The sequence below is a fragment of the Macaca fascicularis genome, chromosome 8 (assembly GCF_037993035.2).
Source record: "Macaca fascicularis isolate 582-1 chromosome 8, T2T-MFA8v1.1".
In the NCBI taxonomy this organism is placed as follows: Eukaryota; Metazoa; Chordata; class Mammalia; order Primates; family Cercopithecidae; genus Macaca; species Macaca fascicularis.
In genome coordinates, this window is record NC_088382.1 from 71,570,023 (window position 1) to 71,587,442 (window position 17,420).

At 35.4% G+C, this 17,420-nt stretch overlaps 1 protein-coding gene across 49 annotated transcripts in view; it reads right to left on the reverse strand.

The window, feature by feature from the left end:
- The window catches only part of ASPH (aspartate beta-hydroxylase), a 220,607-nt gene that overhangs the window by 149,134 nt on the left and 54,053 nt on the right, over positions 1 to 17,420 (reverse strand). For 44 of the 49 annotated variants that reach the window (XM_065519270.1, XM_005563404.4, XM_073998846.1 and 41 more), the window contains one exon: positions 434 to 526. In XM_065519270.1, coding sequence (XP_065375342.1) covers positions 434 to 526 — 93 coding nt within the window. Of the gene's footprint in view, positions 1 to 433; positions 527 to 10,986; positions 12,443 to 15,114; positions 15,157 to 17,420 lie in introns of those variants that run through there. The other 5 variants (XM_005563395.4, XM_005563394.4, XM_065519261.1 and 2 more) reach the window with 2 other exon arrangements.

Consider the following 17,420-nt stretch of genomic DNA (forward strand, 5'->3'; position numbering starts at 1 on the left):
GGAGGTCTGGGAAGTCTTTTAAGATAGACAAGAGACCCTCATATAAAAAAGATTGAGAAACCACTAGATCTATTAAATCACGTGACAAATGATAACACGAGTGTAGAATTGTGTATATTTTCACTTTCAAGGTAATATAGTACAGTAGTGCTGGAATTGGAATCAAGAAACAACATTCAGTTCATGATGTTCCTAAATGTGTGGTTTTGGACAAAGAACAACTGTCTGCCTTAGAGCTGATCTTAAAAATTAAAATTATCCTGTGCCAATTTCTACTAGAAAAATACTATATAATTTCAGAAGAGAAAAAAAGTAGATATTTATTCTGTAAACAATGTGAAACAAATTCCAGGTAAAGCAGGATTCTGCAAATGGGGAGACCTGTCAGGTTCAGGCACACCTGGGCGAGACTCGAGGATGAGGACAAGCTTACCTGCCTCCACAGGAGCCTGCTCCTCGGGCTCAGCGTGTGGCTCAGCCTCTTCTGGCGGGACTGCTGGCTCTGAAGTAGATCTCTCTTTAAGTCCTGCATTTTTTTATTCACAAAGTTAACTTGAGTTTTTGTGGGGTTTTCTGTCATATTAAACCAGGAAAAATAATATTCTCAAACATTTAATCAATAGTGCAGGTAATGAATAGTTTCTAAAATTGCATGCTTAAAAAGTGAGGTAGGAAAATAGTTTACTCTTCAACTTCATATTAAAGGCTCATGTGTTAATATCTTTGTCTAAGTTAGCTTTTTACTTCAAATTAAAACAAAATCATTGTTTAAATGTTCATGAATCTCTAAAATAGTCATGTCTAAACCTGCCAAAAGTTCAATATGAGTTCAAGCTCCTTTTGTGCTCATAAGCGATTAATTCCTAAGTCCTGAAGTTTGAATTCAGCAATGATGCAACTAAGACGCACTTGAACTTTCTGTTATTCAGGTACACTCAATGTTCTCACTTATATCTTTATTTATTCTACTTGAAAAACAGTTAAAAAGAAAAAGAAATCATACATAACTATTTATTATCTTCTAAAGGAAACCCCTACAAGTAATCATATTATTCTATAACAGCTAAAATATATGAAAATTTAAAAGTTCTTCTTCCTTTTACAAGTCCTAAGAAAAATAAGATATCAGGGTATGTGAAAACTGATTTTAAAGTTAAAGCCAGTCTAAAATCTATTATATTAAGTTAGTTATTTGAAGTTATTTGGTATTTTGTATGTGGAACATTAAAACAGATCCTCAATTAAATCCAACTATTTGGAAAAGAGCTAAATTCAAGAGTTCAAAGATTCCGTTTGCTGATCCTGGACTGCTCCTGACCTCATTAAGAATCTCCTAGCAAGCATAGTCACTAAAGGGAATGCTCTGTGCATGCACAGCCTGCGGCAGGAAGGTCAAGGTGACATGAAGGGCAGTGTTCTAATCTTAAGTAGCTCTGTGCAACTCATGTATGCACACTAATGTGGTCTGGAAAATTCTCATTTCGATGTATTACTCTTCTTTTTTATTATTTTTCCTTTTTCACTGTTTTTTCTATGTCTCTTCATTTTTCTTTTATCGACAAAAACATACTCCCACGTTCCTCTTTCCAAATTTTAGAAGAAACAGAGACAGATACACAGGACCCTGCCGCATCACTTACATTTCCTGCAGTTACCATTTGCAACACTATTTCCACACAAAACTCACTACTAGTACACCTGACACCAACACATACAGTTGTGTCAGTTGTGTTCGACACCTAAGTTATCTCTAACTGTAAAGACTGCAAAGGGATTATACAGAGGTCCTAATTGTAGTTCAAGTTCAGGGAGGAGGGGGTAGAGATGAAGGCCTAGTAAAAGACATCATATTTCAAATTCAAATTTAGGGCTGCCCTCCCTTTTACCATTTAAACAATCATTTTTACTTCCCTCAACTGTTAATGGAACAGGTACGGAATGATTCATTGCCAAGTTCTGCTGAATGAATGGGAAAAAGCTTAAGAATCTCAAGAATCAAGTAATTTATCACTCTCAGCACTTCAGCTAACACTTGGCACATAGCAATTGCTCAATGAACACTTGCTGAAGAGCTGAATACACCCAGTGATGTGACTACTCTGCTAAGTCTAAATGGCTGTGGAGATTCCCTGCAGGGCCAGGGCTTCTTAGGCGCATTCCAGTAGCTGAGTAGAAGAGGGAAGGCAACTCACATTAGTACTTCTCTACTGCTATGTACCAGAGATCCATATTTCTACTCCAGCATCCATCATTTCAGTGCCATGAGTCTAGTTTGCCTGAGACACTCCCAGTTTATGTCTGCTGTCCTGGAATTATTTCACTCTCGAAACTATCTGTCTGAATGAAAAATTACAGGGTCATCCTTCACTGACCCCACTTGTAGCAGGCTCTCAAACTGTGTTCCATGTATTATACAAGCAATGAAATGTTTTCTCACCAAACGATAAAGATTTAAACTGCCTGAAAACCCCATTCTTAATGAGTTTAGAAGTTTCATTTGAAAAAAAAATTATAATGCTACATGTTCAAATACTACTAGTATGCCAACATTCCGACATACAATGCCTCTGAGAGTCAACTTTCTCTAGCCAACTTGAACTTATTTGTCTCTAAAATTGAAATTGCAAAACATAGGAAACACAGGAGAAAGCAAAAGCACATAGCAAAAAATATTGACTTTTTTGCCCTGTCCAAAGTGGAAGGTATATTATAAAATAGTTAATACCTGGTCATAGCTATTTCCAGAGATGAAATCAGTACAAAAATAAACAATATTGTAAACTTCAAAGAAGCTGAGATCATATTATACATTTCCTCCTCTAGACCTCTATAAACTTTTTAAAACTTAACAAAAACATATTCTAGACTACAAGTGCTTTAACAACCCATATGGATGAATTTGCCCTACAAGATTTTATTTCAGTGTTTCCAAAAAAACTTTTTGCCATCCAAACTCATTTTAGTTCTAAAATTTGAGGGAAAAAGCAAGCAAAAATGAATTAAGAAAAGTAAATGCATATAAGCTCAATTCAGTCATAGGAAAGGTGTTCAAATGGATTTATTATGAGGTACAAGTGGCAATGATGTAGCAATGAAATAAATATTCAAAATTATGACATTATGACGTTCAAAGTTATGACATGAGATGTGTTTTGATGTTCCTGGGGCTGCAGTTACCAAAATGCCAGCTTACAATGGTTGAACAGGAAGGAAATTTATCATCTAACTAAACAAGAAGTGCAGAGGCAGCTGGCTGCATTGCAGGTCAAGCTTCACCCTCAGGCTGGCAATCAGAGCTCCCCAGCTGCAAGCTTCTTTTTCAGACAAGGCGATATCCAGAAGCAAAAGGAGCATCTCTTGCTCTGCTTCTTTCTTAGGTTTCAGGAAATCTTTTCCAAAAGCTGCCAGAAGTCTTCCTTTTCAGTGTTAATCATCAGGACTGGGACCCACTTCCATTCCTACGCTGGCAAAAGGAACAGGGTGTCCACAGCTGCCTTCCAGTCATTACGTATGGTGAATAGTTACTGCCAGTCCACAGCAATGGCCACAACATGATTTGGAAAACACATTAATTCCCTTAAAACATAACTCGGTTTTAGTTCTTTCGGTTCATCAGATAAATTTGGAAATTATAAAACATTTGCATTTAATCACTATATAATTGCCCCTCCAATTTCAATTAAAATTAGATGAAGCTATGAAAAGCAAATGAAATCAGTACTTTGAATCAACCACTTACAGCAAATATGATAAATAACACAAATACCCAAGCCCAAGATTAACTTACTTTATTCACTGTTGCCCATAATGAGAAAGAATCAATATATTTCTTTCCATAAATATGTAGTAGTTGTAAACTTACTAAATTGTATGTTGTGTTTAATCATTCAACAAATATTTAGCATATATTAATTCAAGGCATTATTCTACAGTAAATGAAAACAACATATCTACCTTCTGGGGGAGAGAGCAATTTAAAAAATAAGAAACATGAACTATTTAGAGTATATTGGATGGGGACAGATGGTACGGGGAAGACACGGAACAGAAGTACATAAGGGAAAAGTAGGGGTGGGACTATTCATAATACTTGGTCAAAAGGACTCACTGATAACATGTGAACAGACCCTGAAGGAAATCAGGGATGTGGCTATGTAAGTTACACGTCTGTTTCAGGTAGGGAACTGCAAGTTCAGTCACGTGTTGCTTAACAATAGAGATATATTCTGAGGAATGTGTGGAAATGCACCTTGAAATGAGCCATTAGAAATTTTACAATTGTGGGAACATCGCAGTGTGCCTAGGCAAACTTAGAAGGTATAGCCTGCCACACACCTAGACTGTATGCAATATCCTATTGTTCCCAGGCTACAAAACTGTACAGCACATACTGTACCGAATACTACAGACAATTGTAACACAAAGTACTTGTGAATCTAAACATAGAAAAGGTACAGTATAAACATGGCACTATGATCTTATGGGACCGCTATAATACATGTAGCCCATCCTTAACCAAAATGTTAGCATGAAGCACGTGACTGTAAGAAATTCCTCAACTGGGAACACATTTGGCGCCAAGGAGAAAGGTGGCTGAGGCACCAAGAGAGGTGTGCATATCAGAAAGGCCCTGGATGCTGGATCCAAGGACTGTGAACTTGAGGGAACACAAAGGATTTACTTCTCATAAGAGTTATAAGCAAGCCACTCCCTCAAAAAAACCTGGCAAACAATTATAAACTTATTTTGTTTCATAGAATTTCATACACCTAGCCCATAAAAAGCTAGAATGTTTTTAAAAATTAGTGTTTTAATCTTTGGTTTACTAATTCAAAGGTGTACAGATGAAAGAAAACGTGTCCTTACTAATTCAGGTTACTCCAGCTAGGGTTATCTGTGAAGGGTAAGTGCTCAGAAGTGGTACTGTGTCAATTGTGAGGAGTCTAGCAGTATAAATCAATTTACCCCAAGAATAAGGCTCATAGGTACATGAAATTTGAGAAATATTCTGGGAAATCAATACACCAGAAAGGCATGCATACTAGGAAACTATGCTAATCCTCGCTGTTGCTCCTGGCCTGTATAATCGGTGAATGCAGATCTTCCTCAGTATACCAACAGCAGTCTCAGAACTTATCAAAATTCTGAGACCACCAGGTACTCACAGCTGCCCCATGATATGCAGTAACAGCCATTCCAGATTCAAAGCATCTTTATGTAACCCAAGCTGGACAGACAGACTTCAAACAGACATAAATTACAAAAGAATTAAACACTGCCAATAAGGTTCCCAAAAGCCTGGTTTCAGCACCAATGAAGGGACTCAACAAAGACTGGTGAGAGTGGACTCACTTTAACATCATGAAAAATACAGTTAAAAGACATGCAACTCAGCATGGTTTGTAAGAGTTCAGGCACCTGGGACAAGAGGATGCCTTTGAATTCCATTTGAATTCTATCTCAGCGTTAACCACAGCTATACTTTTTGGTTTCCACAAATGCAAAAAAGGGGACAAAACAGGACCCCTAAGAAGGGCTTTAAGAATTAAGTGAGATAATTTAAATAAGTATTTTTCCAAAAAATTACCATTTATTTCTTCTAAAAAAAAATCTTTACATCCCCTCCCTGCCAGTCACAGGCAACTTCCAAGGTAGTTAAAACACTGCAATTACTGAACAATCTTTTGGGTTCTTTAAAAACACACACACACGATTTTTTCTTCTTGAATATTCTTCAATGGTATATATACACCTGAAATTTTTTAGATAATTTGTTTGGTATATTCACCATTCAATAAACAAACACTGAATGCCTATTAGTGTCAGTTATTAGGAAAGGTGCTCGAGATAAATCGTAGTCTGGCAGCAAAGTCCAGGAATGAGGCAAGGTGGTGAGGGTGATAACTGGAGTATGCGGGGTGCAGCCACTTGGGAGGGTCAGAGACATCTGAGTGCAGAGGTGATGACTGGGCTGGGTCCTGTGGGAGAGACAAAGGTAGCCCACCACACAGAGCAGGAGCATGTTCAGGAGCACATTCTAGGTGGAGGGACTAGTGGGTTGTACTGACAATTGCTCCAGTCTCATTACTTTCTCCCTCAGCCCTTTGCTTATTTCATAGCATTTCACTGCAGGGATTGCAGCCACCTCAATCTCTTGTATCCCCCATGCCTTGCCCATTCCCCGACATGCTGTAGATACTAAAAAATATTAGTTGAGTCAATAAATGGGAATTATAGACACAGCATGTTGGTGTTATATAATTATCAAAAACAATAAGAGCTTTAAGCATAGATCATCTTCCTCTAGTAGGATACAAGAGAAGTGATACATAAGGCAAAGAAGATGGAAACAAGAGGCAGACTTCTATGATGTATGCATACCTGACTTAACATGGAGCAAAAAATAGATACATAAAGTGAAATCAAATGAGACATTACATGAGAACAAAGAAGAAAGAAATGGATGACTTTCTGCTTTGTAGGGCTTACAGAGCTCTTGCAGAAATTGATTCCTATGTAAAAATGATAGCTAAGGAATAAACATCTAGCTTACACAATTATATTCTTAGGCAAAAGGAGAAGAAAGGATAAGAGACTAAAGACTGTTATTGAGGAAATCTTTCAGATTATCCCAAACTAGGTTTTCATGAAAATAACCTGATGGGTCTGCTACATATCACCCATCCTTTAGTTTCCTAAACACAAAAACTTTCCTTCTAAACAGAATAGGGCAAAATGGAGAGAGCTTAACAGCAAAATAAACTTCATTACCTGACATCTAAATGGCAATATTTATTACCAGGTCAACATTCTCTTATATTCTTTCAATGGTCTGAAACTATTGTTGACCAATAATTGTTTGGAATGAGATCTCTCTCTTCTCCCTAGTTTTTTTATTTTTATTTTTAAATATAATTTCAATTTCTATTTAGATTCAAGGAGCACATGCAAGTTTGTTGCATGGGTATATTGTGTGATTTTGAAATTTAGAATGTGAATGATTCCATCACTCAGGTAATGAGCATAGCACCCAAATGTTAGTTTTTCAACCCTTGTCTCCCTCCCTCTCCCCCTCTCTAGAAGTTCTAGTGTCTCGTTTCCATCTTTATGCCCATGAGTACCCAACGTTTAGCTCCATAGTTTCTTATTCTGAAATACCTATTTTGGCCCATCCCATTCACCTCTGTATTTGGGCAGGGGGAGAAGTAGGAATGGAATGGGTAGAAAAAGGAGAAACAAACTCCATCATCTGCCTACTTTCAGTGCACCAATTCCTCCTCCTTCTGGCAAAAACACACTAACTTCCTTAGGGGAATCCAATTCTTCTTTACCCAACACTTTAAAAGTGGGCACTCACATATCCCAGGGTGTCACCAATCACAGCTTTCTTATCTCCTACCCCATAAGGAGTATGGTTGAAGATGAGCACACGAGACTGCCTGAGAAGAAAGCCAACACTCTTGAGGGTCCATAGACAGGTGGAGGTTGAGAACATGGTTTGAGCACCTAGATCCAGCATAACAAAAGAAAAAAGCCAGAACTACTCCTGGGCTTTACAATTATGTCAGTCAATCCATGATTTTTGTCCATGTAAGGTATCTGAATGAATTTAACACCATGGATGTAACCCAAGAAATTCTGGAGAACATTCAGAAGTAAAACTAAATATATTCCTAATATCCCAAGGCAGAATGATAGATGCACTTTCCATAGAAACATAGTTACAATGAGACTTGCAGAACTGGATATTAGAATTAAATCAATTTTTGTGGACCACAGTAAAAAATAATCTCTGAAGACCATAAAACCACGTCTATGGAAAAATGTGATCTGAATACAAAACAAACATAAGTTTTTCACAATTAGGCTGGTTATTAGGCTTCTTGATTGTATCATATACTTAAGGCTATAGTTTATTTCGTAACTTTTTGTCTAGCCTTTATATCTTGCGTTTTCATGTCATCACAATATTCTTTTAAAAACTAAGCATTCTTATAGCTTCACCCATGTGTAACATTTATAATTATTTGCATTCGCTCCCTCAATGATCTCAGTAGAATAAATCAGGCTCCAGTATACTCATTTCACAAAGACACATTCATTATAAAGGATAAAGGACTTAAATATTTGTTTTGCAATCTGTTGACAAAAGTAGGAACAGGAATCAGTTTCAGTGCTTCCAAGTTTTTAAACCCTGAGTGAGACATCTTGGTTGACTATTACTATTATTATTCTACCAATGAAAAAGGGAAACAGAATGCCCAACAATGTGCTGGCTGTTGACACATATGCAACATTGACTGCTTCTGAGAACTACCTTGAGGAACAGCCACGGTCTTCAGTTTACAAATGAGGTAAACAACCATTTCCAAGATGCATTTTACAATGGAATATTCTGAGCAATCAATTTTGAGAATTATTACCAGTGGGCATTAACAGAAGAAGGAACAATTGAAGACACACGAGAAAGAAATAAATGTGAAGAGATAGAGCCTAAGTCACCAGACCCATTTCATGTACAATTACATTACAGTTAACTTAAAACATTTCAAATTAAAAATGATACTTGTTTACTCCTTTTGTTTTTCAATGCAAGTGTCTATGGGGAATCTTTATTATCCAAGTATTATTATGAGGACCTCTGATGTTACAAACTTGAATAGCTGAACAGGTCATAATATAAAATATTCTCAATAAAACAACTACGTACAGAATTAACTCAAGTAGTCCTCTGGATTAATTAGAGTGTTCATGCTGACTGATTTATATCAATTTCTTCATCAGTATCTCATTGTGAAATTTTGAGAGGATCATCTATATACAATGCAAATTACCTATAAAGTAAAATTGAAAATCTTGTTTTTTAAAAAAATTCAAAATGGTGACACTAATGATGTTAGGAATAACTAAAATTCATATACATATGAAGCCATTAGAAAATGAAACAGAAACTAGGTGAAACAACAAATGACAAAAAATTCAATGATGATGTAAGTGCTTCAGAAGGAAGTATCTAAATATTACAATATATAGAAGATATAAGATCACCCTTGGAAAAATTCATTGGCACTCAATTATTTTCACAAAATTGACTATCTTAATAATGATTGTGCTACTAAAATGTGAAATGTCTTTTTCTTACAAAGTTTACGAAAACTATGCCAATAATGTCATTTAAAAGGTTTGTAAGTATGATGTCATAATATAATTTAAATCAAATGTTGTCAGGGATAAGGCAAAATAAACTTACATTTTTAGTAATTATCCCCTTCCAGGTCTTCCCAAAAACAGCTTCTGACCCCCAACTACTTAGTATTGTGAATTCCTTGTCCCTGTTGTAGCTGGCTTATTTAAAAAGGTAATCTTTCTGGTTTTAATTATACTTAGAAAACAATATGAAGTAAACAATACAGAAACAACCTACTGAATAAAAAGTGTAAAACTGAGAGTGCAATGCATGACTTTAACCCACTAATCATGACTGAAAGCTTGTTTTTACTTGAAGCTTAAGTGTTAAGGCAGTTGGATAAAGTGTGACTTCAACTTCAATAAAAGTTAGTTGAAACATTTACAAAAAGAAAGAAAAGAGAAGGAAAGGGGAAAAGAAGAGAGAAGGGAAAAAATAAAACAAGTTCTAGTCTACAAGTGCTTTTAAAGGATCTTTAAATGTTTTAGCTGAGGGGTTTCAATTCTTGAGCTAACAGTCAAAGGAAAAAATCAATGATACAGCCAAAACATTTCAAAGTACTGTACTAAATAGCAATAGACAATTCTTATGTGCTTATGATGATTAGGTTATTCCAAAATATTTTCACTCATTTGTTTAGAATTTAGTATTTATGTATTTTCTGCCCCATAGACATTGAGCTTAAAAACTAAGGTAAAAATTACTAGAATGCTCTCAACAAATTCACTTATAATTGTTTGCCCTTCTTCAAGGGAGAACAGAAAATCTTTAGAGAAGACAGCACTTAACATTTTGTACGTAAGTTTTTTAAAAAAGCATTCAATTTATCTCATGAGAAAAGATCTAACATGGGGATATGGTTTGAGAATCGTTTAACTTTCATATGCCTGGGGGACATGTTCTGCTTCTTGTTCTGTCCAGTTCTCAAAGCCTCACTTTCTTGTCCCAGAAGCCCTATGTTTGATGAAGTTTGAGTGGGACCCACTCAACTCCCACTCCAAAGCTTTGTGCACAGGTGTGCGCCTGGGAAGAATCGCCATCTTCAACTACAAAAATGGTCCCAGATGTTCACCAGGCCTAAGCAGGCCAACTGGAATTCTCTCTCCCAGAGCCATCTGCATTGGGGTTGGTAAATTAGAAAGACTAGTCTAGAGCCTGCTGAGGGCCATCTTGGTTACCAAGTGGTAGCATCTCCAAATAGAGTAAGTCAGGCAGAAACCAGCACAGTGAAGACCTGGGAAGTGAGCTAAGATGAATCCTGACTAATCAAAACATAAAACTCCAAGTTGTGTTAGTTTTTAAGCAATAAAATAACAGGATTATATTAGAGATATTATTCTCTAGGATTTCATCTCTGTTGCATAATTCTATTAAGTTGAAATTTCTGTCAACTAAATGTCATAAAGTATTTGACTTTAAATAGTAAAAGGCGTTAACATAAGAAAAAGGTGTACAATACATTTAGAAATATTTACACTTAAATGTACTCATTTCTGAGTTGAAATATCTTTAACTAGGCCAAAAATCTCTATTTTTAAGACCTTCAAAAAAAAAGTAAAGAAATACGTTTTAAAAAATATGGTGGTAGCATTTTTTATTCTGTTATTAATAACCCTATTTGAAAATAAAATATTTGTGGTAGCATTTTTGATTCTGTTGTTAATAAGGTTAACAATAACAGAATAAAAAATGCTACCACAAAGATTTTATCATTATCAACTAACTGCATTTCACAGTAGTCACAATTAGATATTTAACATTTGAGGCATCGAATAGTACAAACCATTTGTAGAATTATATTTCTGACTAAAACTTCACTTTTATTAAACGTTTTCTGAGGTGCTAAATTCTGATCTCTATTTAGAGATTACATTTGCAATTCCTTAGAAATGGTAAACAATAATGACACAATCAAATATGAAAAATGTATGCCACTCAACCAAAATAATAGAAAAACAGTGTGGTATAAAATGAAAGTATATCCTAATCTGAAATAATTAAAACCTTTCTACAGTTATTCCAAGACTATAAAGGTATCATTAATAAAAGTGTTCTGAAATTGTTCTTCTAAATACAGTTCTCCTCTTTATTCGTAGCTATGGCCAGAGTTCTCGAAGCAGTGTATGTGGCACACGGTAAGCACTATGTACTAGATGAGGGGAAAATGGTGGGGTTGTTGTAAGGAGGTCAGGAGTGAGAAGCATGCAGGAGTGAGGGGCAGGGGTGAGGTGAGGAGTGAAGGAAAGGAGAGAGTAAAAGACTTGGGGAGGGAGACTAGAAGAGGGGAGAGAAGAGGGAAAAGGGGAAGGAGAACCCATGAAAAGCCTGAAGAACGGCCCCTGAAAGGCTGCGGGAGGGCTAGAGGTGGGGAACTCAGGGAAGGCAGTGACACATGAGCCTGGGGAGGTGCCCATGAAAAACAGGGAAGCAGGAAGGGGAAGGAGGGAAGAAAACAAAGGGCAAATCCTATCTCCCTGAGTATTTAGCACACTTGAAGAAGTTACAAGGCTTTTTTTTTTTTCTGCATAGAAATAACATTTAATATCTTAATATTCTTATTTAACGTCAATGAAAGTATTTAATACATTAATCTATAAAAATTCATGACACATATACATTTGTAGGAATACATGATCAATAAATAGAAGTTATTACATCATATTCTATGACATATTTTTAAAGTGTTTTTACATTTAGAAGCATGAGACGGTATATGTAAATTTCAGATAATTTACTTGCTGAGCACCAATAATACATTCAATGGCTAATTTACACACTTTCACCAATCAGAGCAATATTACATTTTCCGTTTTGTAACAAATTGCAGTTTTCCATTTTGTAACAAATTGCAATCTGGAACATGACCATGTTCGGAGATGACGATGCCAGAGCTTTAGTAGTTTCTTTTCTGGGTACCTCCTTTTGTTAAGTGTGCATATCCGGTAGAACTTCTACTTTCCTTTCTGTCATCTTTGTCTCTGGATGCCATTTTACTAGAAACATCCTTTATATTTGTTGATTTTTTCCTATTTTCCTTGGTTTTGCCACTTTTTTCTAGGTCCACTTTCTCTTTTTCTCTGTCCTTTTTACCCTTAGGAGACTCCTTCCTGGATAGGTCTGCATCAGCAATTTTCTTATCCTTTCGGTCATCCTCTTTTTCTTTCTTCCCCTTTTTTCTCTCTTCATTCTTACTTTCCTTCCTTGACTCAGGTTTCTCTTTCTCCTTCTTGAGCTCTTCTTTAGTGAGTTCTTTAACTTTCAGATTTTCCAATTAAAGGAAAAAATGTTTATTGACAAGATCTCTTAATCACAGAACAGGAAGTTAGTGAAAAGGTATTCTCTTTTTCTCCACACACAGGAAATGCACATTCAGAAAGTTACTTTAATTCACTAGTCTTTATGGTGGCTAAAAATAGATGCAAACCTCTATAAAATATCAACTATTAAAAAATGCTAGAAGCTTGTCATATTTTCCATCTTGAAATATAGTATGACTTATCTTAAAACATTAACATGCAATATTATAAAACTGCACCATGAAAGCAGTACTTTACACAAACTATTAACTCACACTTCATAACTACAACAACATAATTAAAGGAACACTGGCAACATAAGAACAAAGTTTTCGTAATTTGTAAGAATATATACAAAGATAATTTAAAATGTTTAGCTCAAACAAAAACATATGTCCTTAAAATACACGTGCTTCTTTGAAGATTAATATATGTAAATAACATTAAATATAATTTCATTTTCTTAGTTAACTAGGCAAAAAATTGTCATGTGTATGAAATTTTTAAATCATTTTAAAATTGCAAAATGATTTAAAATTTTAGAAACTTAAATTTTAAAAATTTAAAAAACACTACATATCTGTAGTATTTAAAAGGAAAAATTAGAATTCCCTTTCTGCTTATGTTCATCATGAAATCAGTATTCCTTTAAGTATGTTTCCCTGTTACCTCATGTAGAGCCACTCAAGCTAACACATGTCTTCTAGTTCATAGGGTTGCGAGAGCAATTAAATGAAGTACACAGCTAATTCCAAATCTCATGGAAGGTATTGCTTTCAACTTGCTTTACATGGTAATAAAGCAGTTAGCAAAAGCTCTGAATTTCATCTGTTTGTACTCTCATGAGGAAATCATAAGGTAAGGTATTTACAATGCCACATTTAAGCAGAAACAATGCCACATTTAAGCACAAAGATGAAATATTTATTTAATATAATAAAATGTGAAAGATGTTTTTGCCCATCAGAATCACGTAAAACTTACATAGCACAAACGGTATTCAAAATGAGCATTAGATTTGCACTGCTCACTAAAAGTACTATATCTTTCTAGGCTGTCTAATAAAATCTTGATTAACGAACAAAAACATCACATAGGGTTTCTCCATTAGTTGAATTTCCTGGTGATCAACCAGGAGATTCTTCAGTTCTTCCTAAAAAACCTTATTAAAGTCTTTTAAGAATACAGAACAGAATTCATTCAGGATCATGCTGAGTCTTCATCCTACTTCAGTGCTGTTTGAATAGTAACATAGATACCGGCATTGCAAAAGAGTAAAATGCATGTGCAATGCTATCATGTCTTATTCTGCAAACTGCTTTTAAAAATATTCAGTCTTTAATGTTTAATTTGCTTCTCCAGATCAAGAAGTAAAATATTTTATTGTCCCTTTGTTTCATCACTATTTCTATAAAAATAAGACGGTAAAAATTGTTTTCGTCCCCAGAAATTATTCAGGAGAGATAGGTTAAACCATTAAAAGTTCCTGACCTTAAAATATAAATCACAAAACCCTGTGAATCACATACTATATCTCATCTGTTGATATTTCAGCAAAAAACAAACTACGAACAATGAGCCAAGCCCTTGAAATGATCACAAGACTATCACAGGCTTATAAAGAAAAACATGCACATCCCCCATGCCTTTACCCACAAAGAATATGACTACTAACATATGAACAAGAATAACCGCTGGCATATAAAGTCAGGCTGTAATATTGAGCTGTTAGTCTACAAATGGCTGACAGGTATAATAACTGATTTATTATTATTATTATTTTGAGACAGAGTCTCACTCTGTTGCCCAGGCTGGAGTGCAATGGCACAATCTCAGCTCACTGCAACCTCCACCTCCCAGGTTTAAGCGATTCTCCTGCCTCAGCCTCTTGAGCAGCTGGGATTACAGGTGCCCGCCACCTAGCTAATATTTGTATTTTCAGTTGAGACAGGGTTTCACCATATTGGTCAGGCTGGTCTCAAATGCCTGACCTCATGATCCACCCACCTCGGCTTCCCAAAATGCTGGGATTACAGGCGTGAGCTACCGTGCCCGGTCAATAATTTTTAATGAATTAAAATATCCAACACAGCAAATTCTATGTCAATGTAATGCAGGGTTCTACATTATACATGTAAGTTTTCATTTTACTGAAAACTACACATTTGAATCACACTAGCTTTTACTGTGCTCTAAGACAGAGTGTCATTAGAGCTTTTGGAGAAATAAAATCAATTACTGAAGACTTCATCTTTTTTTCCCAAAAGTAATTCAAAGAAATCAAAGTAAGAAAGGTTTTAGAGAACAAGGTAAGATGTGTACATGTAAATTTAATATATACATCATAACAAATATAACGTGATATTTGTATAATATACACATTCTTAATTTAAAGACTGTTACAAAGCTTTGATAACATGAAAAGATAATGACTTAAAATTATAGGCTTGAAGCAGAAAATTATTTGATGAAGTCTTGATAAAACTACTTATAAGCTAAGGTGCACCCAAGCAAGACCCAAAAGCAATAATGTTTAGCATTAGTAGCAAGATTAACATTCCCAGAAAATGTCATGCATTTTCAAAAATTAAACTTGATTCACTCAAGGCTAGTTTGAAAAAATGAAAATACCTTTAGCCTTAGTTTTTCTCTTGGCTACCCCACTGGGTCCTTCTGTTGATATTTACAAGATGAAAATGGGTTATAAACAGAAAATTTAATGGAATTCAAAAATAAGTGTCTATTAAATAGGTAAAATCAATGCCACTATAAATCATGTTGTTACTTAAATTCATCATTAAAAAATACTCCAATATCTCTCTTATTTGTCACTTTAAAGCCTTCCTTTCACTGTCTTTAACAGATAAATGCATTATAATTGGCCTATGATTTAATCAACTTCACAATTTGGCTTAGATCTTTAAGAATTGTTGGTGTCAGAAATCCTTAATTGCCTCTGGAAATGGCATTTTCTACTGAGAGGTAGACTTCCGCTTGGGACACAGATATCAATTAAAAGTACCAGAGTGAAGGACCAAGGACCTTACTTCACTACTCAATCGCGTTTGCCATCCAAAAAAGGACAGCATATTTTGATAGAGTTCATCTTTACTGTTTGAACAATCACTGCTCTTCCATCAGTTCGAATTGTCTTTGAAAAAATTATACGAGCAAGTAAGAATGACAGTATTATGTATATACATATTACACTTTTCACTCTAAAAACTTTGCAATAACTTTCTGTTTCCTCTCTTGGCAAATGAAAGTTCTGATAATGGATTTATTTTTGAGTCTCTAACAATATACCTCTAACTCTTATTCGAACCGGGCCGTACTTAGCATCCCAATGAACTGATCTTCCCAATTCTGTCTCTAAGTCACATAAAGGCTGGTTTATGCTATGTATTGGCAAACTTTGTAAAGTTCCAATCCAAGTTGCCAGTACATTTCTTAGGCACATTAGGGTTGGAGATGCAATGTTTAGTGTTCATCTCCTCAGGAAGGGTGGCATAGCCTGTCACTAAAGAATTAAGGTCTAAGGTGTGGTCACAAGAAAGTCCCCAAAGCCATCTGACATTTTTCCAGCTGTAAATTGTAAAATCCACTTTGTACGTTTCTCAAAACTTCTACTTTCAGTATGAGATGTTTGTACTATTAGATTGTTCAAACCTCCCCGTTCACTATTGATAGCAATTTCTATCTATCGATTGAGGTCATCCATCTGAGAATGGTAATTTATTTTGGTTGAAATATCAATATTCTTCAAAAATGTATTAGTATCTCTTACCGTTGACAACATACAAGTGGAAACAAGTGACTATGGTTATATTTGTCCACTTACATGAAATACATAGGTAACCACAACCAGTACTTAGTCCCATGTGTTTAACAATTATTTTTCACAGATAAAACTTGATTCTTTCCTAAACGCTGTCAAAAACAGTGCATCACCCAGTAATACTGAGAGCTATTTCCAATCACTCCACTAAAGTTTATTTCAGAATAAAATATCAAAATTATTCTTGTAATATCCACTTTTAAATATATGAGTAGAATCCAATGTGTAAAACACGTTAGCATAAAGCATTAAAATAGACTTCTAGCACCGCTCTGTTCCCCTCCTGACTCCTGCATGTTCTCCCACAGCAGATCCAGATTTTCCTATTGAAAAGTAGAGTGAGGAAACCCAGACTGCCCTCTCCCTACCCCCGCTGTTATGATCTAGGTAAAAAGAGCTACATGGATGAAAAGACTAGAGTTAACTTCTGTCATGAATAAACCAAAATATTAGATTAGCATTAGATTAGTGAAACATATAAAAATAAACAGTACTGTACTTTATTTTAAACTTTTTTGGTTTGGGTATAAATCCTTATGGTGATACAAATGAACAAATGAACAAAGTGCAATGTACGATACAAAACTCCAAAGGATCATCTTATGTTTTTCTGAACTTAAAAACATAGCCAATAATTTTTCAATATTTTTGACACAACAAAGACCAAGCTAATAATTTAAACAATTATTACATTCAGTCTCTGAAGAAAAGCATATAGACTGAAAAAAGCATACCACCAAAAACAGTTAATAAAGGAGTCCCTAAGTAATAATGAAACAAAAAGAGAGTCAAGAAATTTTTTTTTTTTTTTTTTTTTTTTTTTTTTTGCCGGCTGCAGTGGCTCACGCCTGTAATCCCAGCATTTTGGGAGGCCGAGGCAGGTAGATTACCTGAAGCCAGGAGTTCGAGACCAGCCTGACCAACATGGTGAAACCCCATCTCTACTAAAAATACAAAAATTAGCCGTGGTGGCAGGTGCCTGTAATCCCAGCTACTAGGGAGGCTGAAGCAGGAGAATCACTTGAACTCAGAAGGCAGAGGCTGTGGTAAGCTGAGACCGTGCCATTGCACTCCAGCCTGGGCAACAAGAGGGAAACTC